Raw genomic sequence first — 25,811 nt, 5'->3', positions numbered from 1 at the left:
TTCCCTATGTGGTATGTTGCATGACGATGCGTAAATCATACTTGGTAGTTAGCTGGCCAGTAGGACTATTTGCATCTGAGTTTCCTTAGGACAGCTTGAGAGCTCGAGGGATTTCTCCTGGAGATGTATTGCACTTTGCATAGATATGTATTTACTGCATTATTATTGTTATTGCTATTACACTGATATGGAACTGTGGGGTGGAGAGATGCTCCAAGGACCCCTGGTTTACTGGATATATTCGTATATCTCACCCCGTGTTGTGGGGACCCCCTTTCAGGTAAGGATGCTGCAGGAGCCTCTGGTGGCAAGTGGCCATATCTGGATTATGCATGAAATATGGCACTTCTTTGAGTTTATGCATGCCTTTTGTAGTTGACATGTATAGGATTTTATTTTGAAAGCCCATGATCATTTGTATATCTTGATTCATTGGATGAACTTAGCCTATGCTCATGCCTTTGGTTACACCTTTTGTTGATGGGAGCCAAGGGAATGATCATAGTGTTTTGTAAGCTAAGTTCTATGATTTGTAAAGGATATGTAATGTAAATGATGCCTACTTGAAATTCAATATATGCATGCTTGTTATGTATTGAGTTGTTGAATTGGTTGGGCTGAAATCAATTAGGTACCCTCTTCGTTTAAACTGGTAAACGATGAGAAAACAAAGGTCATGCTGCCCAAATTCTAGCTAAATCTCATGAGGAGAGGTTGGATGAGTGCTAGGATTTAGTTTTGGGGCATGGACATTTGGGGTTTGTAATGGGGATGCATTTTCCCCTAGGCTTGGACTTGAGAAATGTGGGAATTGGAATTCCCTGGCAGCGCGCTTAAGCGCCCAGGAGCGCGCCCAAGCGCCCTGCTGCCCCTGCGAGTGCCAATGCATTCTGCCTCCTCGCGTTGGAGCGCCCAAGTGGGGGCTTAAGCGCCCAGGATTGCGTGCTGGAGCACCCTGGCGTGCGCTTAAGCGCCCCTTGCTGCAGAAAGTTGGGTGGCTTACTGCCCCCTCGTGTTTTAGCGCCCAGGGTGGGGCTTAAGCGCCCAGGGTTGCGCGCTTGAGCGCCCTGGTCCGCGCTTAAGCGCCCTTCGCCACTGAAGGAGGAGATGCTTCTGTCTCTGCGCGCTAAAACGTTTCCGTGGGAGCTTGAGCGCCCAGGATAGCGCGCCTGAGCGCCCTGTTGCGCGCTTAAGCGCCCATCCACACTGGAATGCCTGATGCTTACTGCCTCCGTGCGCTTAAGCGCCCAGATGGAGGCTTTAGCGCCCGATAGCGCGCGCTCGAGCGCCCGGTAGCGCGCTGCAGCGCGCGGGGCCTGTGACCAACACTCTCTTGTGTTGCTTCAAATTGTCCTAACTTGGGCTACAGTGCTCTGATTTGAGCACGGTTTGAAGCCACGGGTAGCTAATGAAGAAACCTACAATATAGTAGAAGTTGTGAAATAAATAAGAAGTAAATTAATGGTTTAAAAATGGAAAATGAACATGATGTTGAGCTTAATTTATCTGTTTCCGCAAAGTAATATGGTTATGATCACGAAAATGGGTATTATAAGTTCGGTACGTTTTAAAATGAAAAATTTATCCGGATTTTAATTGAACCCATGTGATTGTAACTGCGCTTAATATCATAATGCGATGTTAACAAACCAGTTCTAGAACGGGGTGTTACAGAACCCGTCCAGCCCAAAGGCAGGATAGAGCGTTCTAGCCCCGTAAGGCAATCCGGAGGAATTGAACCCGTCTCACCCACAGGGTGGGATTGAGTGTTCTAGCCCCGTAAGGCAATCTGGAGGATTTGAACCCGTCTTACCCAGAGGGTGGGATTGAGTGTTCTAGCCACGGAAATAAACACGAGGTATTTGAACCCGTCCAGCCCAAAGGCAGGATAAAGTGTTCTAGCCCCGTAAGAAAATCTGGAGGGTTTGAACCCATCTCACCCACAGGGTGGATTTGAGTGTTATAGCCACAGAAGCAGATACTAGGTATTTGAACCCATCCGGCCCAAATCCCGAGTAGGGTGTTCTAGCCCCGTCTAGCCGCGGTAAAATTTGAGGTATTTGAACCTGCCTTGCCTTAAGTGCAACTTAGTGTTCTAACCCTACGGCTCGGGACAAGATGTTTGAACTTGTCCTCCCAAAAAGGGATCAAAAGGAAACCAAACATACAGGGTAGAAATATTCCGCAACAATATGTCGGAAGTGATCAGATATCATCAAAAGCAAAAACAACGGCCAATATGCAGCCTGGAATTCAAGAATGTTAATTCGAAAAAAAAAAAGATTACAACATACTTCGGCATCCCGGGTCTTCAAGGATGATCCGAGATAAGGGGGAAAATTTCTCTCATTTCTTGCTCGAATTGCTGCGCCACGGCTTCCATCACTGGATTCCCGGATGGCGGTACATCGTTGGTGGTTTCCGTCTCCATAACTGACGGGAAGAACGTGTCGCCCAAGACATATCCGAAGCAATCCAGTTGATCCGTGTTCAAGGTCGCATCAGGATTGAAGTGCTTGATCTGGTTCACAGCATTGTTGAACGCAGTTTCAGCAGCGTTCTCCAGCACGGATTGACTATTGTCGTAATCAGCTTGCAAATTCTGGACATCAGTCTCCAGTTTCTGGACCTGCTGACTCAGAGCAGCGTTGTTCCTCTCCAACTCGGATAAGGACGATAGTTTCCCTCTGATAAAGTTTATGATGGCTTCCTTGTCTACCTCGAGTCCGAAGGAATCCGAAATAAGCTTCATGTCAGCTTGTTATTGCTCCAACAACGCTGTAGCAGCAGCAGCGGATAGGGTCAAACTCTTGTTATCCTCAACCAATTGGTCGTGGGCAGCTCGGAAGGTGTCCCTGTCAGTCTGGAGGGCATCCTTTTCGGTATGAAGCTCGGAGTGCTTCTCCAGCAGAACCGAGTACGGTTTCACCAAAGAAGCCGTTTTGTAAGCGTATAGTTCGGCCATCTCCAGTTCTTTTACTTGGGCCTGTGACAAAATGCCAGTCCCGTAAAATTCTTACGGTGGACGAGTCACCCCACGCAATTCTGTAGCCACTCCAGTTGCCCATAGAGCACCTCTCTTGAGCTCGGTAGGGAGGGGTGAGGGAGCCGGACTACCGCGCTCCATAGATTCAGCAGCCCTGGGAACCCCAGTCGAACCGGCGGGAGCGGGTGCTTGGTAATTCCCAATCTCAAGCCAACTATCATCACTGGTTAAATCCAGCACGGAGGCGGCGGTGGTCGCTCGAGGGGCATTGCTCGTCCCAGCAAAAGGACTGGCGGTCCGTGGCCGCTTCAGGGCGTGGGATTGCGTCCGAGCAGAAGACTTCCCTCGCCGGGCTAGAACGTAATCTGGAACCTTGTCCGCAGAAGGATTCATTTGGGAACCTGCATACATGAGAACGCAACCCGGGGTTAGTAAGCAACACACCAATAACACAAAATATGAACATATGCATATAAAATCCGTACTAGTCTCGGGAAGGTCGGTTGCAGACTTTGCCACTAATGAGGCGGCGCTCAGATGCCCTTGGGCCGCGATGTGAGCCAGCAAGGTCTTCGCATGTGCCTTTTCCTCGGCTGACAAACCCAGCCGGTAGTCTGCCGGCTTCCGCAAGTGGTGATCATAGGACTAGTACATGGGGAATCTCCCTTCCCCGTTCTCATGAAGAAACCACGGCTTGGCACCGACCTCGGCAACAACTTTAAAGAATGCACCTTTAAAGTCCTTAAAGGAGTCACTGTATACTGAAAATAACCTTCTGGATTCCGGTTTCTTTCCACCACGACCCCGGATGCTGGTCCATCCCTTGAGCTCGGCAGGTTCAGACCCGGTGCGAGGGGTGTATATATTAAAAAAGAAAAAAAAAAGAGGCACCGTGCTGGGTACGGACAACGAGGTGCATAATTGTTCGAAGGCAACAATATAAGCCCAACCATTGGGGTGAATTTGTGTGGGGGCAAGGAGAAGGTGATTCAGTAGTTGAATTTTAAAAGCGGAAAATGGAAAACGGATACCAATTTTGGTGATTAAGTCACGATAGCAGAAGAAAAATGGCGGTTCTTTGGGATTCCGGCCCGAGCAGACGGGTTCGTCTTCGGCGGGACAGAAAGTATCAAATCCCTCTGGGTTGCCTATGGGAAGCCCGGAGATCTCCTCCGTCGTCATATATGACCGGAAGCTAAGCACCTCCTCGGTCACCCAGGGAAGCTGCTTACGAAGAGTCATATCCACGGCAGAAGAGCCTTGCTCGGCAGGGCTGATGTCGGCTTCTCGGCCGTGACTGGATGATGTCATTTCAGGGGCAAATTCTGCAGAAGGGGACCCCATCAAAACCTAGAACAGCAAAAATGGGGGATTAAAAACAGAAACAGTACGTGACAAAAAGTGTACGTACCTGAGCTAAACAAGCTATCGTTGGAAGAGTCGGACGAATCATCAGAGGAAGACAAGGAGGAAGAAGCAGGATCTGGTAATCCAGGATAATGGGTGCAACCTCCTAGCACCGCATCGGCCATAAAATCGTTCCCTCTTTCAATAAATCGGCTGCTAAGATAGACACAATTAAAACACGGATCTATGTTTTTAGCACCTGGGATGGTGGTTTCGGACTGAACAGGAACTTGAAACCAGGTAAGGCTTGGAGCCGGGTTAGAAGCCGAATTGGCAGAACCTAAGCCTCTACCTAGATTTGGATGGGAACGACAGGATGGAACGGCCGGGATTCGGCCAGATCGTTGGCGATGTCCTCGTGAGGAAGGACGGGATGAAGAACTTCCTCTGCTTCTATTGCCGCGGTAGCTTCTAAGCAGGGCGACCTGGGTTTCGTCCTGAGTCCGAGGTATACCGTATAACCAAAACCTCGCTCCGGGAGGGAGACTCTGGACGTATCTATCCTCATCCCGTATGGCTTGTTCTTCCTCCTCTCGTAGGATCTCATCACTACGGCCAAAAACGCGGGGGCATGTGGACGTCCTTCTACCGTGCAAATTCCCCCCGCTCATGCTATTAAGGGGAGAGCAAGGCATAAACAGGTGGGCAAGATAATAAAATGGAAATAGGCAACTCGCAGTTAAAATACCCAAGCAAAGCATCCTGAAGGGTATATACCTAAGTACACGTAGCCTAAACAAGCATACCCAGAAACAGAAAATGTGCCCCTGACAAGCATACATTTGAGCAAAAGGAAAATCAAAGCAAGAGAGGAGGAAAAATAAAGTAGGTTGAAGCACATACCTGGTGTAAGTAGAGGATGCGAGAGATAACAAATGGTGGGGAGCTGGTGAACGGAAGGAAACCTTATGGAACGTAATGCAGGAAATACTGGAGAAAGTTTCTCAGCGCGTAATGCGTAATGCAGCAAGTAAGGAAGTGAGAAAGGAGGAGGCACAAATCAAATAGGTGAAACCCGCGAAACCAAAGGTCAAGGGTAAAAGGGTAACTTCGGGGGGAAAGACGGTTGAAAGGACGCTGGGGCAGTCGCAATAAATGCCAATGGCTCGAGTAGGCGTAATGGCGCACGTTGCGCAGATATGAGAGGGCCACGTGGAAAGTTGTAATGATTGCCTGCAAAAGGAGGATCTGTTGCGATTGCCTAGGCACCCATTTTCACTCCGGCATCCTGAAGGCTCTGCTACTCGGCTTTACATCCCGGCATCCTGAAGGCTCAGCATACCGGGCTGGGGGGCAATTGTTATGGACCAGGAATAGGCCCATGATCAGTAAGGCCCACAATCAGCGCAGGCCCACAGGTAAGCATTATAAATAAGAGCTGGACGCTACAGGTATGACCTAATCTCTTTTTACTGATACGCACAACGAGACAGTACACACACACACCTCTTCCAAGGCTAAGGCCATTAAATAATGTGTGATCTGCTGTCCTCAAGATACCTAACTCATAGATATCCAGAGAAGACACCTGGATCATAGATCAATCATCCAATCCCAATTGGACACATCTGCATAAGGCAGAACATAAGATTTGTGTGATTATTATTGTGCAAATAATATATTTTTTGTATGTATCGACTTTGTAAAGTTTGTATAATGATTATTTTGCAATCTAGAAGCATTGTACAACAAAAAGTTGAATTGTCGTCTTTTATCTCCAACAAAAAAATTATAATTTATATTATGGTTGCCTGAGATACGAAGTAACCCAAATTTTGATCCTATAGATGAGTTGTTGTACAGCAATAATCCATGTAATAAAAATATATTATGTATCTTACAAAAAAAAACATAACATAGATAAAGCATAACCCATTTTCTCCAACATGATGGGTTAATGAGTCTTGAAAATAGAATTTTGCTATATGATTTTTGGGCTATAATTGAGAAAAAGGCCCAAGTAGGTAGATGGTAAGGTTGGGGAATCATTGGATCAGTTTTCACCAACCCATCCGAAAACCGATGCAATCCAATTAAATTAAATTTTGCGATTTTTTTTTCGATTTTTGATTTTTGATTTTTCGATTCAGTCACCGCATTTTGAATCGATTTGGATTGGTTGATGAATACCCCTATTACAATGCTAATGTACATAAATATTTTAAGTATGACGACAACTCGACAAGTACCTATTGAGATAGTAATGAGTACGAGTCCTATACAAAAAAATAAAAATAAAATTGTGAGGTATGTGTTATACCAATACTTACTTTCACAAGTTTTAGGTAATTATTTTATCTAACTGAATTACTTTTGGAACCAATTTCGGATTAGATTAGTTCTATCCAATTCATGTAATAAAATTTGTTTATATTAAACGATACGATTTATTCCTTTTTATTCAGATTTTTTTTTTATTATATTTTCCTTTTGAAATCTTAGTGTCTTGTAATTCCATACAAAGAGCAACTTTCAAAACCAATATTCATTGGTTTAAGTGGCAAAAATTTTATTTTCCTTGAATAGAGAATTAGAGATCTCAAGTTCAAATTCTTTAATGGAAAAATTGAATATAGATGTTAAAAGAGCCATCCCATGCACGACTCTCTGAAATTGAATTATATATGTGCAACATATACTATCTCTCCACTAATTCTGACTTTAAGCTTAGGCTTGATCTAAGCCAGAGAGTATGAAATAGGAAAATAGAGAAAATAATTAATGGTTCCGCTTCTTCAAAAATATTTCCTTTCTTGTTTAATTTATTGATTGATTAAGTATTAAATTAATTTAATCACTAATTTACTTAAACATTTGACCAGTGAAATGCTTATATTCTGATATATCATATTATTAATTAAATGTAAATAAATTATTAATTTAATTAGCTTAATAATTAATTAATATTTGAAAAATAAAAAAGAGCATACCTAATAATTAATTATGCTTACATATTAGGTTAAATTTGTTTAATTTTACCAACGGATGTTAATCCGTACGGTAAGTAAGGTTTCAAATTTGATTATCTAAAAAAGAAAGTTTCAAATTTGATTTTTATAAAATATGGAAAAAAAAATGCTGAAAGATATTTCTTTCCCTAAATGAGTTTAGGGCCTTTTGACCTTACTGATTCAAGAGCAAACTCCACCATTTATTTTATCATTTTGATAAAATATTTGGTTTTTATATATAAGAAAATTTCGAAAGTTACACAGATTGAGTCAAAAAGGCTCAGTCTACCGACTAAACTCAAATTAGACGTAATTCAAAGACATTTTCAGATACTATAGATGTTTGAAAATGTCTGACAAAAAATAAAATACAATTACATTATTATTTAATTTCATGACTTATATGTAAAGAAATAGAAAATATTTTCACAAGGTGAACTTTTTATCATTCTCCTTATAAAATATATTCGAATCAATCCGAGTCTTACGCTAAAGAAGCCTTCACAACTTAGGCAAAATCTTAATAGCGACAAATTTTTAGTAATTGTCACAGCCACATCGATTACATTACAAATATAATATAAACTATACAATTATTTATTTGCTATTATTTAATAACTTTAGTTATTGGAAAATTTAGTTACATGATATGATATCAAACTATTTATAATAAAATGATATAGAGTTTTATTCTTGTCATTTTTATTGTTTAAATAAATATGGTAAAAAAATTTAGGGTTTTATTATTCTCCTTCAACATAAGATAGGTATCTTATGTTGTAGAGATAAAATGGGTGGGTCCCACCATTATAAGAAAAAAGAAAAGAAAAAAGGTGAGGTGCGGAAATCGAAGTGAGAGAGTAGAAGAGAAGTAATCTTATGTAAAAGGAGAGTAATATTTCCTAAAAATTTAGTACTGATAGATGTGTCTTTTATTATCCACCTGTCAAGTTCTATGACCTCTTGTATGAGATGTATTAGAAATATAATATAAAGTATAAAATCATTTATTTACTTTAACCTAATAACTTAAATTTTTGAAAAAATTCGATAAACACATCAAAATTAAAAACATATACGATTGACTTAATTATGTTTAGTTTATTTTCAATACCACATTAATCCACGTATTCCTAATTTTAATAAGAGAATACGTGTTACATGAATATTAAAAATTTACTAGCTAAGTCTAAAAAAAAAGCCTCCCATTCGGTGAAAAAGCTATTACAATTTGTCATAAAAAGATTACAATAGATAAATTACCATTCTCTTATGTTCATCCAAATAATAATAAATAAATAATGACAAATTAACTATTCTATTTCTACTTTGTTTTTGTTTTTGTTTTTCATTTGTATTCCCTCATTTTGTTGTCAAGCACAATGATCTTAATTTTTTTTAATATGAAGTATATGATAGTAATTAATATTTAAGAGGGACTAACATTGTTATTTGTAGCAATGTACAAAAGAAAGAACTAAACCTTAGGACAAAACACACACGTATGTGCAAAATAATTAAAAACATAAACAAAGTAATAGAACATTTAAAAAGCCATTTGTTTAGTGTAATGAGATTCTAAATTCTAAAATAATTTATTCCAATCAACACAAAGCGGAACACGCCTCGCGCCTTGCCTCTACGGCATCGCTCAGCCTGCAGCATTGCAAAGATCTACACTTGTAAATAACCAACAAATAAAAACTAATATTATATTTATATTATATTACGAATCTTCTTTTCTTCATTTCTTTTTTCCATTTTAATTAAACGTTTCATGATTGTCTTAGTAAGACGACAATATGATGGCTTTACAGGTTGGCAAACGACCTTGCATCCTTACCCTTTTTTCTTCCTTTCTTAGTGCTCATATTCCAGCTAGCTACCAAAATCATAATAAAAAAGTAAAATATCATTGAAAAAACAAAAAAGATATGTTGCCTATGCTCACGCGGAGCAAGATATAGGAAGTTAGGATAAACATTAATAATTACAAAATTTTATGACAAATATATTAAAAGCATTATTTAATTTTATTTTTTTAAGAAACAAATATACGATATAAATAAATAAAAATCCATCACAATCGTGCTGTAAGAATAGAAACGCGAAAATAGTTAGTAATAAATATTCACGGTCGAAAATAAAGAAGACAAGCTGTTGTCAAGGTATAAAGAAACGAATTAGGAAACAAAATATTCACTCTTACGGTCTTTACCGATTTGTGTCAGTAGAGAATCGAGAAAATCAGGTCAACATATTAGGAAGAGATAATATTATTTTTATAGAAATGTTAAATCTTTAAAGTATTTCTCTATATTATTTTTATTTATTGCTTTAAAATTACTAACTTAACTAGAATGAAGAATCCCATTGACATATTCATTATATTGGTGTCTTCGCGTTAGAAACAGAAATTTTTTTTTTTTTTTTTTTGATAACATTAATGGGCAAACATTTTCTTAAACAAAACAAACGCACAGACGTACTTTCCTACATAGGATTTCGCATCTCCACAAATTTTAGCATTATAATTCATAATATTCCAAAATTCCAAACCCAACTGAAAGTCATAGTGAAGGTAACCATAATGTGCACAAAGGAAAATTATCATGATATAAAATAAAAATAAAAATGAAAGATAGTGTAGTTGGTTGCATTACAATTCATAATATTCCAAACCCAACTGTATCCTCTTGTTTCCATTCTCTCTCTTTCATTATCCTTCAATCTTTCTCCGAGATTCTCGCTTTCCACTCTTAAACCCTCTCTAATAAATTTACAACTATATTAAATAATTTCCGTTTTTCTTTTAAATTGAATTAAATATTATTAACTAATTAATTAATAATTTGAAAACCAGATGAAGGCGAATCCGAGAAACTCATAACATAATTGTTGGTACGTGTCCACACCCGATAAGTCTCATCACGCACTTTATTAGACTCTTTCTGACTTTCCCTCGAACACATAAACTGCAACAATGGCCGGCGAGCTCGCCGGACACCACACGCCGGAGCTCCTTAGTCTGGTTCACGACATCGCCGGAATGTGCGCCGGGGCTGGAGGTGTGTCCTCCTCCGCCACCGCCATTGCCGCCGATGCCATGTTTAAGAAGGATTGCACCGATCTGGTTCGCAGGATCTCCCTCCTTACCCACTTGTTCGAGGAGATTGGGGAACTGAACAAGGTTTTCGATTCTGCTTCCAGTTCTTCCGCTACTGCTTCTGCTTCTGCTTCTTCGTGGTCCTCTGATCTGGTCCTCGCTCTTCACTCTGCTAAGCGATTGCTTTCGGTGGCTAGGAACTTCCGTTCCAATTGCTCTTCTGTGAGTTTCTCCATCTAACGCTCGTCCTTCTCATCCTTCTGTTCTTTGTGTTTCCGAATTCATGCTTCTGTGCATTGTGTTTGGTTGCTATTTGCTGAATGCTGCTATTGATGTGCAAAACAAATCAGGAGAATTGATCTAATCTCACAGAGTGTAGTTCCTGCTTTTGTTTCTTGGGTAACCTGCATCAGCGTGTTAGCACAACCCCACATTTGAATGTGGTTTTGTTGGGTCTTTCAATAATTTAGATCTGTTTATTTTTCTTTTCTTTTTATTCCTCGTCATAATCGTGGTACAATTTGATGAAAGAATACCACGTTCAATTTGATGAACCGAAACAGCATCACATAATTTTTGTTTATTTATTATTTTTGGCTTTAATTTGGTATTTTGTGATTGGGTTGAGTCTGCAATAATTTGTGTTGATCTAGCCATCTTGAAGTTCCTAACTTGCCATCCGTCCATTGTTACTTATGAGAATAGACATTTCAGGAAGTGATATAACCTTTATCGGATTTGAATCCATTGCTTACATTACATATGTTGTGTGGATGGGTATGATAAGTGCTATCAAACCACTATATTCACTATATTGTTTCATTGATTGGAATCGTTCTTCTGTTCGGCATTTTGTATATTGTTCTTTGTGGTTGTCTTGGTAAATATTTATATCATTACAACATTTTCTTCAAATAGAGATGGTTTTTCACTTCTCAAATTATTTAACTTGGAATCTTACGAATGCTGAATTTCTGTGGGCATGTATATCTGTAAAAGGATGTCTGTGTACATTTCTGAATTTTGGTATATCTTGATTTAAGGATGGAGCTGCCAAGACCATTGTCTTCCAATTTCAGTGTGTGACATGGAAATTGGAAAAATTATTAAGCAACTTACCATATGACAATTTAGACATCTCAGAGGAAGTCAAAGAACAGGTAGAACTTTGATAAATGTGGTGTTTTTGTTACCTTTACCGACAACTTCGTTGATGAAATTGCTGATATTATCTTCTTTTTTCTAGGTGGATTTGGTAAGAACACAGTTAAGAAGAGCTACAGAAAAATATGGGTATATGATTTCAACAATGCCATCTTATGAATTATCCCAGCCTCTGGATCAAGAACTTAGTCAGGTTCTTGGCAAATCTCTGAGTGGATTGCACAAACAAAACAGCTGTCCTGAACATTTATCAGAACTAGACAGCATTCCTAAAATCAATGGAGGGAAAAGTTGCAGCACATATCGAGCAGGATCTCGCTTGGAAAGAGCAAGGAGCATTTCTGAGGTTTCCTTATCAAATGTAACTGATCCTGAAAGTCAAGAGATTTCTGAGAGAAAAAGTCAACCTCAAGTTAAAAAGCCTGGAGCAATAGTAATTCCTGAAGATTTTCTATGCCCTATATCCTTGGAATTAATGAGGGATCCCGTTATTGTGGCCACCGGTCAGGTAAGTTCGTCTCAGATGTTGTGTAAAATACAATGCATTTTCCTGTGAATTCTTGAGCTCATCTATATTTCATGCTTCTTTTGTTCCGCAGACATACGAGAGATCTTACATACAGAGATGGATAGATTGTGGTAATGCAACATGTCCGAAAACTCAGCAGAAGCTCCAACATTTGACCCTTACACCTAATTATGTTTTAAGGAGCCTTATTACTCAGTGGTGCGTAGAGCACAACATTGAGCAGCCAACTGGACTAACTAATGGCAAAATAAAAAAGAGTGATGGATCGTTCAGAGATGTTACTGGTGACATAGCAGCAATTGAAGCTCTGGTCCAGAAGCTCTCCAGCCAGTCTGTTGAGGAGCGTAGAGCAGCTGTTACTGAAATTCGATCACTATCCAAACGAAGCACTGACAATAGGATACTGATTGCTGAAGCCGGAGCAATTCCAGTTCTAGTGAACCTTTTAACTTCAGAAGATGTATTGACGCAAGACAATGCAGTTACTTCAATTCTCAACCTTTCTATATATGAAAACAACAAGGGACTTATAATGCTTGCTGGTGCCATTCCATCCATTGTCCAAGTCCTCCGAGCTGGAACCATGGAAGCAAGAGAAAATGCAGCGGCAACCCTCTTTAGCTTGTCACTTGCTGATGAGAACAAAATAATAATTGGTGCCTCAGGAGCTATACCCGCATTGGTGGAATTGCTCCAAAATGGGAGCCCTAGAGGGAAGAAGGATGCAGCAACAGCATTGTTTAATTTGTGCATTTATCAAGGGAACAAGGGCAGGGCCATTAGGGCAGGGATCATCAAAGCATTGTTGCTGATGCTTACAGATTCAAGCAAATCAATGATTGACGAAGCCCTAACAATAATGTCGGTTCTTGCCAGCCACCAAGAGGCAAAGGTTGCTATAGTAAAAGCCAGCACTATACCAGTTTTAATAGATCTTTTGAGGACAGGATTGCCTCGCAACAAAGAGAATGCAGCCGCCATTTTACTTGCCTTATGCAAGAGGGATGCTGACAATCTTGCTTGCATAAGTAGACTCGGTGCTGTCATACCTCTTTCTGAACTTGCTCGGAGTGGTACAGAGAGGGCCAAACGGAAAGCTACTTCATTATTGGAGCATCTTCGTAAGTTACAACAGGTTTGAATGGTGAAGTTCTGCAAGGAACTTCAAATTTAATATCTTCCTCTCCGATTATTTGACATAATTTTCCACACTTCGGTTTGCAAACTGATCATACGAGGGTGAAATAAGCAAAGTCAGCCTCATTGGTTCAGTTCATTCTTTCCTTCTTTTTTTGGTTTGTTCTTTGTTGACCCCTCTAAGAGCGTGTAAAGAAATCAATTGATGTTGTTTAAGAAATTCTTACGAAAGTTTCTATTTTCCTCTTCGATCCCTGTTGAAACGTTAACTGTATGATGAGCTTCCAGCTACCTACAATAACTAAAACTGGACAGTCACAGAATTAAGACATTGTTTGAGTCTCAATAATGTAAACAAATGTATAAAGTATCAGCACTGATAATGTTATTTGGGCTCCCGAATATGCTGTGATGCTTATAGTCTGACCATGGATAATGGGCAATCATGGATAGTTTTGTCAAGAATCAGTTATTAGATTGGCCAGCAATGAGTAATTCAAACGATCACAATCCTCCAATCATGTTCCTTTGGAGTTTATGAGTTTAATTCTGACGCAGCTTTCAGAGCAAAGGGAATGGTAGGAAGAAAGATACTTTTTGGTTTTCGAAGTAGTCTTCTAACTTCCTTGGCTGAAAAACAATAAAATAAGAAGGAAAAGAAAGTGTTACTGGCCAAACTTAATTGTGTTTGCATTGGTTGAAAGTTTTTGTGCTCTTAATTCGTGCAAAGGTTACGTGACAAGAAGCTTTTACATTCACTGAATTGCGACCTTTTATTCATAATTTGCAAGCTACATGGAAGCCAACTAAGTTACAAAATGACAAAAATCGGTGTTAAATTAAAAATTTTGACACCGATATCAAAAGATCTTTCATAAAAATTATATCATTTTAAAATTGACCATAAAACATTAACTTAAAAGTAGAAATATTTGTTTACCGGACAAAAAAAAAATATTCAATTGGTATAACTCAATAATATAAGTTTAAGTAAAGAGAGAATCTGACTTTGATTCCGTAAATATATTTTTGGAGATGGTCAAAGAGCTTTCATTTTAAAAAATATCAAATATACTGATGATGGAAAAGAAACTTAAAGTACAAATTGATTTAAGGATCATAACTTTTAAATGTTAAAAATCTCAAGATCATAATTTTTTTTGAAAAAATTAATTAAAATTCTTGATTAGAAAATAAACAAGATGAGGTCTTAAAATTTTGAAAATTTTGGCAGAGCAGACAATAGCGTTAGAAGTAGCGCCCTTTTAGACTAACCTCTTGTTCTTCCTCTTATGGTTGATGCCTTTATCGTATTTTCACCTCAGAGACGCAATTGCGAAGGCCAGGATACCCTGCAGCTGCAGGCTCATTTACAACGCTGCACCTGCACCACCCCCAACATTTGCTTCTATTCAAGATGCCCCATTCAACCAACCTCCTTCCGTCTTCTCCTCACTCTTACATGATTTCTCGAATACCCTTATCCATGTCAAGTCTATTCATGCACAGATTATTAGGAATTGGGTATCCACTGAACACTTTTTGGCGGCAAAACTCATCAAGTCTTATTCTGATTTGGGTTTTCTTAGTGTTGCCCGCAAGGTGTTTGATCAATGTTCTCACCCAGAAACCACTCTTTGTAATGCCATGATGGTTGGGTTCCAGAGAAACCATCAATACAAGGAGGTTCCCAAGTTGTTTAAAATGATGGGGTCTTGTGATATAGAAATTAATAGTTACACATGTATCTTTGCTCTCAAGGCCTGCACCAGCTTATTGGATAATGAGATTGGTATGGAAATTGTTAGGACAGCTGTTGGGAGGGGATTCCATTTGCATCCTTATGTTGGCAGTTCAATGATTAATTTTTTGGTAAAATCTGGCAATCTTGGTGATGCGCGAGCTGTCTTTGATGGGATGCCTGAAAGGGATGTTGTCTGCTGGAATTCAATCATTGGGGGTTATGTGCAGGAGTGCCTCTTTAAGGAGGCAATTCAAATGTTCCTTGAGATGATTGGTTGTGGGATAAAGCCAAGTCCTGTGACTATGGCAAGCTTACTCAAAGCTTGTGGAGAAAGTGGACTTAAAAAAATTGGAACATGTGTTCACAGTTGTGTCCTTGCTTTAGGCATGGGCAATGATGTATTTGTGCTTACTTCATTAGTTGATATGTATAATAATATGGGTGACACTGACAGTGCTTATTTGGTTTTCAATAGCATGTGCAGTAGAAATTTGATTTCATGGAATGCTATGATTTCAGGATATGTTCAAAATGGTATGATACCTGAATCTTTTGCTCTATTTCATAGACTAGTCCAAAGTGGTGCTGGGTTTGATTCAGGAACCTTGGTGAGCCTTATTCGGGGATGTTCTCAAACATCTGACTTGGAAAGTGGAAAAATCCTCCACGCTTGTATCATTAGAAAAGGACTTGAATCAAATCTAATTTTGTCCACTGCAATTGTTGACATGTATTCTAAATGTGGTGCCACAAAGCAGGCAACTATTGTTTTTGGAAGAATGGAAAAAAGGAATGTAGTTACTTGGACTGCTATGCTGGTGGGTTTATCGCAAAATGGCTATGCAGAGGATGCCCTGAAATTATTTTGTCAGATGCAAGAAGAAAATGTGGCTGCCAATTCTGTCACTCTTGTTAGTCTTGTGCATTGCTGTGCCCACCTAGGATCTCTCAAGAAAGGAAGGAGTGTCCATGGTCATTTGATCCGGCATGGTTATGCATTTGATGCAGTTAATATGTCAGCCTTGATTGATATGTATGCCAAGTGTGGTAAAATTCACTCTGCTGAGAAGTTATTCAATAATGGATTCTGTTTAAAAGATGTCATACTCTGTAACTCTATGATCATGGGTTATGGAATGCATGGTCATGGAAATAATGCTCTCTGTGTCTATGATAGAATGATAGAGGAAAGGCTCAAGCCAAATCAAACTACATTTGTTTCTCTTCTAACAGCTTGCAGTCACTCGGGCCTTGTTGAAGAGGGTAAGACTTTGTTCCACTGTATGGAAAGAGATCATAACATTAAGCCTAGTGATAAACACTATGCTTGTCTTGTGGATCTTCTTAGTCGAGCAGGCTGTCTTGAGGAAGCAGATGCATTGGTGAAACAAATGCCCTTCGAACCCAGCACGGATGTGTTCGAAGCTTTGCTAAGTGGTTGCAGAACACATAAGAATATTAATATGGGGATACAAATTGCAGATAGATTAATTTCTTTAGATTATTTGAACTCTGGAATTTATGTCATGTTATCAAATATATATGCTGATGGAAGACGATGGGAGTCAGTGAATTACATAAGAGGCCTCATGAGGATACGGGGCCTGAAGAAAACACCTGCTTATAGTTTGATTGAAATAGGAAACCGGGTATACACATTTTTTGCTGGTGATGATTCACATCCTGGTTGGACAGATATTTGTCAATTATTAGAAAATTTGAGGCTTGAGGTGGAGGCTTCTGGTTACCTTCCTGATACCAGTTGTGTTCTTCGTGATGTAAATGAGCCATTGAAGGTTAAGTTGCTCTGGGGACACAGTGAGAGATTAGCTATTGCATTTGGTCTTTTAAGTACACCATATGGAAGCTTGATTAGGATCACCAAAAATCTTCGTGTTTGTGTTGACTGTCATACTGTTACCAAATACATATCAAAAATAGTGAAGAGGGAAATTATTGTTAGGGATGCTAATCGTTTCCATCATTTTGTTAATGGGGAATGCTCCTGTAATGATTACTGGTAATGAGGACAAGCTGAGAAGCTATGGGCAAGTGGCAAAAGTTACCTTAATGAGGACATTAATCAATTGGCTAATGTCACATTATTGGTACCCATATCTCTAGTCTGGGAGAATTTACAAGAAGAGAAATATGTTTATTTCATCCTTAAATTTAACCAAACCTACCAGTCAATTGTGTTATTGTGGCGGGTGGTGTTGTAATTCAATTCTTTAAAAAAAATGTCGTTAGTGTTTGGCATCACTTCAAAACTTCCGTAATTTGGTGGTTGGTTTGCATGAAGAAACATGGGAGTTGGTGAACGTTACAATCGTCTCAAGTAGTAAATCACGGGAAGAACACAGTATGAATAAATTAGATCTAGCACAAGATTTGTTGAATTACTCACCTCTCCTTTCTATAAACAATTCATGATTTAAAGTTTTAAGACAAAATCTTTTCTGTTTATCTTTTTTAAAATATATATACTTCCTCTGAACATATGAAGCTAAAAAGAAAATAGAATGTTGGTGTAATTATATGGGAGGTTGTATAATTTATTAATAATCATATGATTCCATTAATCTTACAAAGTTTTATTTGAATATTCTATTTCAATTGAAGTAATCTTAGCCTTTTAGTTTATAATCTTAATACAATTAAATTCAATTATAAATGAAAAATAATGATACGATATTGCCGCAGTCACTCTTATGATATGGCCTTTATATGTCAATTTATGCTATTAATATACTGTGAGCTTAGGATAAATAAATTTTGTTATTAAATCTTAATAAATAAATAAATTTAAAAATATTAAAAATTACATTGTTTAATATTTCATAAAATATCCAGTGACTAAACCCTTATTCTGAAATGAAACCATAATAACGATAACCCCAATGACTAGGCAACACGACACAATTTGAAGGAGATTTTTTTGTACAATTTGAAGGGCTTCTGGATGCTTGGATTTTATCAACAGTACTGTAGCCGAATAACAAAAGAAAGATGCTTCTCAAGTAAAATGAATAATTAACAGTTTGGTCCAATAACTTTTTTGGAAGGAAACCTCTTCTAATTTGATGAGCCGACTATCAGTGTGGACTGTGGACTCTAATTTTGGCCTTTAGTATCTATTCAAATCCCAAATCTTTATCTTTCTTTCTTTTCTTTTTTCTTTGCTCGTATTCCTACCCGTATTCACATGGCAAAGGTAACCGTAACCCAAAGAAATTTCATAGTTAATTTAATGCAACTTGGATATAAATTACTATGTATTAAAACGTCTCACTTAAAAGAACAAATTTTGGGTACAGCTGACGTAGATACATCCTATTCAAAAAAAATAAAAATTTTGAGATTTAGATAAAAGGGAGAGGTTATAGTTACTGCCTCTTTTTCTTACGACATCTTACTAGCAAATATTAACCGTTAATTTTTGTTAATCTAACAGTTATAATTTATTGAAAAATAATAATTAATTAATAATAACCCAATAAATTATAATAGTTAAAAAGAGAAAAGTATTTCTTTAGTCACCGGAGATTTATCTTCAGTTAACTTAAACGACGTCATTTTGGGATTATAAGATTAAAAATTATAATGATAAAGACTAATATAACCCTGCAATATATTATAATTACAAAAATATCTTGATTTCTGCCCTAAAACAACGTTATTTTGAGCTCACTGGAAATAACTTTATCTCCCATGACTGAAGAAATTCTTTACCCATTAAATTGACAGAAATCATAGGATAAAATTTAATAATAAGAATAAGAGATAATAAGTGCATCTTTTCTCGGAAAAAAAAAAAAGATGTACACAAGTGAATAGTAACTAAGAAATTTTCCACTTGAACGGAAATCACATTTCAATTAATAACTACGAAAAGGAATGCCTTGATGATGAAATCAAGTACTTGTTCCACGTATACGAACAAACCAAAGTCAAAATAAATCTCAAAATCACATGCGAAAATTGCCCGGCTTTGAATTCATGTATCCTTGAAACCACGCCGCGATTGCCGTTAGTCACGTCTTCGAAAATATCAGAAAACTAAACACTTCATCCTTAAAAAAACACAAAGTCCACTCTGTTAGAGTTTTTTAAAAAAATATCGCCATTGGGGCCTTGTGTAAAATATTGAAACATGGTTGTTGAAAAAGAAAATTAAACTCAGAAGATATACAGGGTCACAACTCACAAGGCCTTTAAGAGACAAATAGAGTCGTTGGTTATTTATGTTTTTTTGTTCTTTTGAGAGCGAAATGCTACGTTGTTTATTGTTTTCTGTTTAGGTATTTCAGTCAAAAATTTGTCTCGTTTTTAAAACTTGCCTTCTTTGTTGACCAAGGACGCCCCAAAATCAGGAACAAGTATAAAATCTTGCCCCCACCAATTCACATGTGAGCATTAGCACTTCGAGCCCTTTGGTGGTTTGTGAGGATTACCCGGAACGAAAAATTGTTTCTTTTTTATCAACCTTGTTGAAGGGCTATTTTCAATGCTCTTTGGTGCCTCAAACTCACAAAACTAAAAACCAAAGACAAATCATAGTTACTTGGGGTTCTAATGGGTAACGCCTTTGGTTCAAAGAAGACCACAAAGGTCATGAAAATCGATGGTGAAACATTCAAGCTGAAGACACCAGTGAAAGTTGGCGATGTGCTTAAGGATCATCCAGGTCTTGTTTTGCTAGAATCTGAGGCAGTAAAGCACTATGGAACAAGAGCAAAGCCTTTGGAAGCACATAAACAATTGCTACCAAAGAGGCTTTATTTTCTTGTGGAGCTTCCCAAAGAGACAAAACCAAGAAGGGTTCGCTCTGGCATTAACATGAGTGCCAAAGATCGCCTCGAGAACCTAATGCTTACTAGGAGGTCTGTTTCTGATCTTTCAATCATGAAACAAAGCAACAACATGGATGGTTGTGGTGGTGATGAACAAGAAAAGGAGAATGGTGGGGTGAGGTTGAAAATGAGGCTTCCAAAGGCAGAGGTGGAGAAGTTGATCCAAGACTGCAAAGATGAGGCTGAGGCTGCAGACAGGATCATGCGTTTATATATGGCTAATGGAAGCAGAGAAAGTGAGAATAAAACTGAGGAAAATGGTGAAAAGAAGATGGTGTTCGACCAACAAATGCATTGCAAGGGTGGTAGAGACAGAGTTAAGGATAGTACAAAGGCACGACGCGAGGTTGGTTTTTCTTAAAATTAGATAACTTTTATGGTCATGGATTTTTTATTTTTTTATTTTATAAAGAATCAATTCAACCCAAATTTCAATCCAAAAGGTTGTTGTGCTTGAAGCATGAATATTTCATAGATCCATTTTTTAAGTTCTACTTTGTGCTAATTTAATTTCACTAAAAAATGTAATCATGAAAATCGATTCCGTAACTCTGGTGAATTCTGTTTGGATTTTATGTAAACATATTCTTTTAAGTCCCATCTAGAGCATTCATTGAAACTTTTGTAAGTCACGTTGCATTAAACAATTGTGTCATATAAACGGTGTGAAAATTTAAAATTTTCTGTGACAATATTGCTCTTTGTCCTCTCTTTTTTATAACTTCTTACTTTCATAAAATTTCATACTTTGTGTGACTGAGTTTATTACTTATGAGTATGAATATGGGGTGTAACTAAATTGAGTGTGTTGAATTTGCAGAAGAGGGTGAGTTTTATGCCAATCACCGAAGGAGGGATTCAAGTAGCTGTGGCTTCGTGACCACTTATATGTTATATCACATTAAGCATGAAGCCAAACATTGAATCCACAGGGATGCTGTTAGCCTGGCGAATATATCACCAAACGAAGGAGCTTTTGTTACGCTTGGTTTAATAAGAGTTATATTATACTTAGGATCACAATGGTTACAGTTGGATATTTGTATCTATATTTAATTTGTTTCATAGAATAGAATCTTTAGTAAAATTAATTGCTCTTTGGCGCAGACACCTGTTGCGACTTGTGACTAATTGTTATCCTATGTGTTGTATAAATAGCATAACTCCTAAAATGATATCTGTACCCTTATATAGAAAGACACATTATGTATGATTCACTTGATAATTAATTTTTCAATTATATCTTGTGCTTCTCCCAGTTGATTGTTTATGATAACCTACCAGTTTTGAAGTTGGAATAAGAATTAGTCGCAAAAGGTAACAAGGAAAGCATGGTAAATTACAAGCATACGATCCCTCAATCAGAACTCGACCATGGAACAAGTTATGAATGTTCATATGTGAATGTTTAATAAGCTATGAATATGAACGATGAATAGTGGTGGAATTAGAGAGGGGTTAGGGAGGACGATCGCGCTCCTAAGTTCATACAAACCTTTGTCTTAATCCCATTCAGACTTAAGAGAATGATAATATAATATAAGTTCACCCTCCTCGATCAAATTTAATCTTCCAATTTTCATTCTTACCATTCTTTGTATAGGAAGAAATTTTGAAATTTTTGTCCAAATTTGAATATGTACTATAACCCACTGTTCCATTATTTACCTGAGATGTGTGACCCTTCGCCCCTCTCAAAAAAAATTCTTGACGATGATACATACAAGATAGAAATTCAGATACCACGGAGGTAGGTCTCGAGGGTAGCAGACTCAGATTGTATAAATATTTTGAATGGTCAAAATTTCTTAAATTATTATCCCCAATTCATCGAAATGGTCCGCAAGATTAAGTTTTTTTTTTTTTTTTTTTTTTTTGGGTTCACCGTCATCAAGCTTTTAACCTTAATATTTTAAGCTAATAAAATTCTTTATTAGATTAAATTTATAATATTATTTAATCAATTTTAAATAAAATCTCAGTCGTTGAAAGTATTATTTTCTAAGAGGTTTGGATTTTTTTAAAGAAGTTCCATATTACAAATGGTTTGGTTGTTGTGTTCGGCATAATGAATTAGTTTCTCTCGAGCCAATAAAAATGTTCTATTTGTTTTTAAAAATAGAAAGTTTAAAGAGTATCTAATTGATCCACTTACATTTGACCAATTGTACATGGTCCAACTATTGATTCAATAAGTTTGGAGTCAATCAGAATTGTGACCCAATAAATATGGTTCACTTGTTAGAAGAAATAGCAATTTGAAATATAACAAATTGCGATCAAATCCAAATCCAAATGAAGCCGCATATATGATTGTGATTTGTTTGGAAGGAAAAGGAAAGCAACTAATTCGGCATGATTTGATATCTAAGATTTGTGACGTGTTTTGAATAATTTAGTTGTAACTATTCATTTATCTATATATTTTTAGAAAGTAGTTATCGTTATATTTATTTTTAGGGAATTTTCTTATTTTTAGGATTTTAAATTTTAAATTAATTTGTAATTAGTATGTAAAATGGTGTTTAAGACCCTTGTCATAGGAGTTAGATTTTGTTATTTTGATAATAAAAATTGAGAACTGGAGTGTTACTATTTTATTGTATCATAACTTTCTGTTATGCCACACTTTCTATGCACTTTGACATCATTTGGTATCAGAGCACTAGGTTGCCTTTAACCAAAGGCTGAACATAATCATAGAGGTCGTGGATAGCGAAGTTGTGAAAGCAAGGGACATGGATTCATTTCTTAAGAAGACAGACAACCGCGTCAGATAGACCCGCAAGACTTAGAAAATGAAGAGCTCAAAAGGCGGATCCAGGATTTGAAGCGACAACTTGAGCATGCGTTGGAGAAAAAAATTCAAGTTGTGTAGCGGCTACTTGTGCGGGCGCAGAGCAAGAAAATCCAAGATTTGGGGCATGACTCGTGCGAGCACATATCGAGAAAATTAAAGTTTTGGAGTGACAACTTGTGGAGGAGCGGAACATGAAAATCCCAGATTTTGGGCGACGACTTGCGTATACAAAGTCGAGAATTCAATTCGAAGAAGGAAGGGAATTAAAGGACGCATATGATGACGAAGAAGAGGACGTTAATCCCTTGGGGATTCTAAACCATGGACAGAATTGGGAAGTATCACCTAAAAATCAATCCATTTCTCAAGATATCAAGATGCAAATCAACATTCATGACTTTGATGTCTATGATGATAATACAGTTTATGATGATTATTCGATTTATGATAATCATCCATCTTATGATAAAAATTTGGTTTATGATAATAATCCAGTCTATGATAAATCTAGTTGAGAATTTGATGATGATGATATAATAGAGGAAGAATTATTAATTGAGTTTTACCTAAAGAGATTGATATCAGTCAAGATGAAGAAGATTCGAGTATGAATATTTTCCTAGTAGGGAAGGATGATGCACTTACAGTTGACCAATTGCACATGGTCCAACCATTGATTCGAGAAGCTTGGAGTCCACCAGAATTGTAGCCCAATAAGTATGCTCAATTGTTAAAAGAAACAATAATTTGAAATATAACAAATTGCTATTAACTCCAAGTCCAGATGAAGCATTAAATATGATTGTGATTTGTTTAGCAAGAAGAGGAAAACAATTAATTTGACATTATTTGATATCTAAGATTTGGGATGTGTTTTGAATAATTTAGTTATAATTATTCATTTATTTATTTATTTTTAGAAGGTAGTTTATCAATATATCTATTTTTAGGATTTTAGATTTTGAATTAATTTGTAGTTAGTTTATAAAATGGTGCTGAAGACCCTTGTTGTATGAGTTGAATTTTATTATTTTGATAATAAAAATTGAGAACCAGATGATTACTCTTTTATCATATCTTAAGAGTGTGCATGACAACCATACTATTTCTTGGCACTGTTTCTGAAAAGAAACAATTCTTTTTTATTTCTATGCTTTGGAACAGTTTATGAGAAAAGAAAAGTGTTTTATAACATGTTCTATTTTTATTATGAGAATGATAATTGTGTTTGACAACAGAACAAATCAATGAATAAAAAATTATTCTTATTAAGCATAAAAAAATTTAGATTACCATTTTCCTTTTCATATGGTGTGATGGTGGTGGTGATGGCATAGTGGCGATTGTTGTAGCGGTGGTGGAAATGGTCGCGATTGATGTGGTATGGTGGTGGTGATGGTAGTGGCTGCGACGATGGAGGTGGCAGCGGAGGTGGTAGTGGTGGCATGGAGATGGTAGTGGTGGTGACAACAGTGGCAGCGATGATGGTGGTGGCGATGGTAGTAGCGGTAGTGGTGATGGCGCGGTGATGGTAATCGTGGTGGTGGTGGTGGTGATGACAGTGACTGCGGTGATAGTTGTGGTAATCGTGGCGTTGTGGTTGTGATGGTGGCATTGTGGTTGTGATGGTAGCGGTGGCGTGGAGGTGGTGGTGGTGGTGATTGTGATGGTGGCGATGACATCTGGGTGACGACGGAGACGACGATAGTGGCGGTGGTCGTATCAGGATGGTGGTGATAGTGGTAATAATGGTAGTGGTGGAGAGTGATTGAAAGAGACAAGTGTTTTTCATTTTGTGACCGGGAACATAAAAAAAAAAATTGATTCTTTTTTTTGTTCCCTAGCATAGAAATTGATCCGGTTCATTTTCGAGAACAAAAAAATAAACTGGTTGTGTCAAACACTGTTTCTATCCATTTCTGCTCCCGGGAATAAAAATTGAAAAAAAATAAACTAATTATGGGAAGGTTGTCATGCACTCCCTAACTTATGTTGTGCCACCTTTTCTCTGCACTTTCGGCATCAATAATTCCCTTTTTCTCGTAATTGAAATAAAGATTTTTGGAAAAAAATTAAGAGTGGGGGAATTATAGTCGCAATTTAGGGTCAAGGCAAATCCCTAAGCTAAATGGTAGTCATGAATAGGAGACTCTTAAATTTAAACTCAAGTTATGTGTTTGTTAGGGACAAAAGAAATATCAAGTGAACCAACTTTTTTTTGTGTGGTAATGAAGTGAACCAACTTTCCTTGACTGCAATATTGTTACTTATAAAATTGTTACTACTGATATTAATGTTGAACTTGAAGGTTGGTTACGCACTATTAATTTTAAATTATTATGTTTATTTTATTGTAACTATTGGTGAAGTTTTTTTTTATGCTTCTTGGTTTTCAAGTTTCTCCTGTCATTCTGTTTTTAAAAAGTGTAACTTGGTGGCTGATTGACTTGCAAAGCATGCTAATAATACTGGTCATAGAATGTGGACTGAATCACCTCCTAATTGAGTGATTGCATTGAGAAATACCTTCACCTCAAAAGCTAATAGCTTTTGAATGTATTAGGTAAGATATTGATATAATACATTAGTAAGATTACAACCACCAACGGACCGTGATATAATAAAATTATACTAATCCGTGAACCATGGTTGAATTTGGTTTATGAAATTGATGAAGCATAAAATAAGGTTTAAGTTAATATCTTCCATTTTCTATTAAATTTTAGTATATTTATATGATCATCAAGCATGTGGATCAATTGATAAGGAATTATTTCATATTAATCAGTATTTCGAGTTCGATTATTGGACATATAATTGTGTTAAAATCTTGATAGCAAGAGCTTTGACGCTATTGTGATCCTTCCTAATTCGAATTGGATTAGTCGGATAACCGATAGAGAAATCCAAATATATGTGTGTGTGGGTAAAGTATTTCTTCAGTCACTGGATATCAGTTATATCCAGAGACGCCCAAAGCTACATTGTTTTGAATTAATGAATGGTGTTTTCATAATTTTAGTGGAATTAATGAATAGTGTTTCAGTAAAATTTATATGATAAAAAAAATAAAATTATAGAAACATCCTTCATTAATTCAAAACGACGTAATTTTAAGGGTCGGAAGATAACTT

At 37.2% G+C, this 25,811-nt stretch overlaps 3 protein-coding genes across 6 annotated transcripts; all 3 read left to right on the top strand.

The window, feature by feature from the left end:
• The first annotated feature begins 10,348 nt into the window (after nucleotides 1-10,348).
• LOC133302751 (U-box domain-containing protein 11-like) lies at nucleotides 10,349-13,461 on the top strand. The gene is made up of 4 exons (XM_061502568.1): nucleotides 10,349-10,672; nucleotides 11,494-11,610; nucleotides 11,697-12,122; nucleotides 12,214-13,461. The coding sequence occupies exons 1-4, from the start codon at nucleotides 10,394-10,396 to the stop codon at nucleotides 13,282-13,284; spliced, it is 1,893 nt and encodes a 630-aa protein (XP_061358552.1). The 5' UTR covers nucleotides 10,349-10,393; the 3' UTR covers nucleotides 13,285-13,461.
• Nucleotides 13,462-14,579: 1,118 nt separating this feature from the next.
• LOC133302742 (pentatricopeptide repeat-containing protein At3g12770-like) lies at nucleotides 14,580-17,186 on the top strand. The gene has a single exon (XM_061502557.1). The coding sequence runs from the start codon at nucleotides 14,580-14,582 to the stop codon at nucleotides 17,046-17,048; it is 2,469 nt and encodes an 822-aa protein (XP_061358541.1). The 3' UTR covers nucleotides 17,049-17,186.
• A 2,158-nt stretch (nucleotides 17,187-19,344) lies between these two features.
• On the top strand, nucleotides 19,345-21,071 carry LOC133302756 (uncharacterized protein At1g66480-like). 4 transcript variants are annotated; one of them, XM_061502577.1, is made up of 3 exons: nucleotides 19,345-20,153; nucleotides 20,187-20,223; nucleotides 20,701-21,071. In XM_061502577.1, the coding sequence occupies exons 1-3, from the start codon at nucleotides 19,600-19,602 to the stop codon at nucleotides 20,755-20,757; spliced, it is 648 nt and encodes a 215-aa protein (XP_061358561.1). In that variant the 5' UTR covers nucleotides 19,345-19,599; the 3' UTR covers nucleotides 20,758-21,071. The 4 variants fall into 4 exon arrangements, with proteins under 4 accessions (XP_061358561.1, XP_061358560.1, XP_061358559.1 ...); XM_061502576.1 differs by having other exon boundaries at nucleotides 19,345-20,211; nucleotides 20,698-21,071; XM_061502575.1 differs by having other exon boundaries at nucleotides 19,345-20,223.
• The last annotated feature ends 4,740 nt before the right edge of the window (nucleotides 21,072-25,811 follow it).

This window comes from Gastrolobium bilobum, unplaced genomic scaffold, assembly GCF_033153095.1.
Source record: "Gastrolobium bilobum isolate Gb01-03AN ecotype WA unplaced genomic scaffold, APGP_CSIRO_Gbil_v1 utg696, whole genome shotgun sequence".
Lineage (NCBI taxonomy): Eukaryota > Viridiplantae > Streptophyta > Magnoliopsida > Fabales > Fabaceae > Gastrolobium > Gastrolobium bilobum.
Note: the sequence above shows the minus strand (reverse complement) of the source record. Positions and strands in the feature narration are given on the sequence as shown.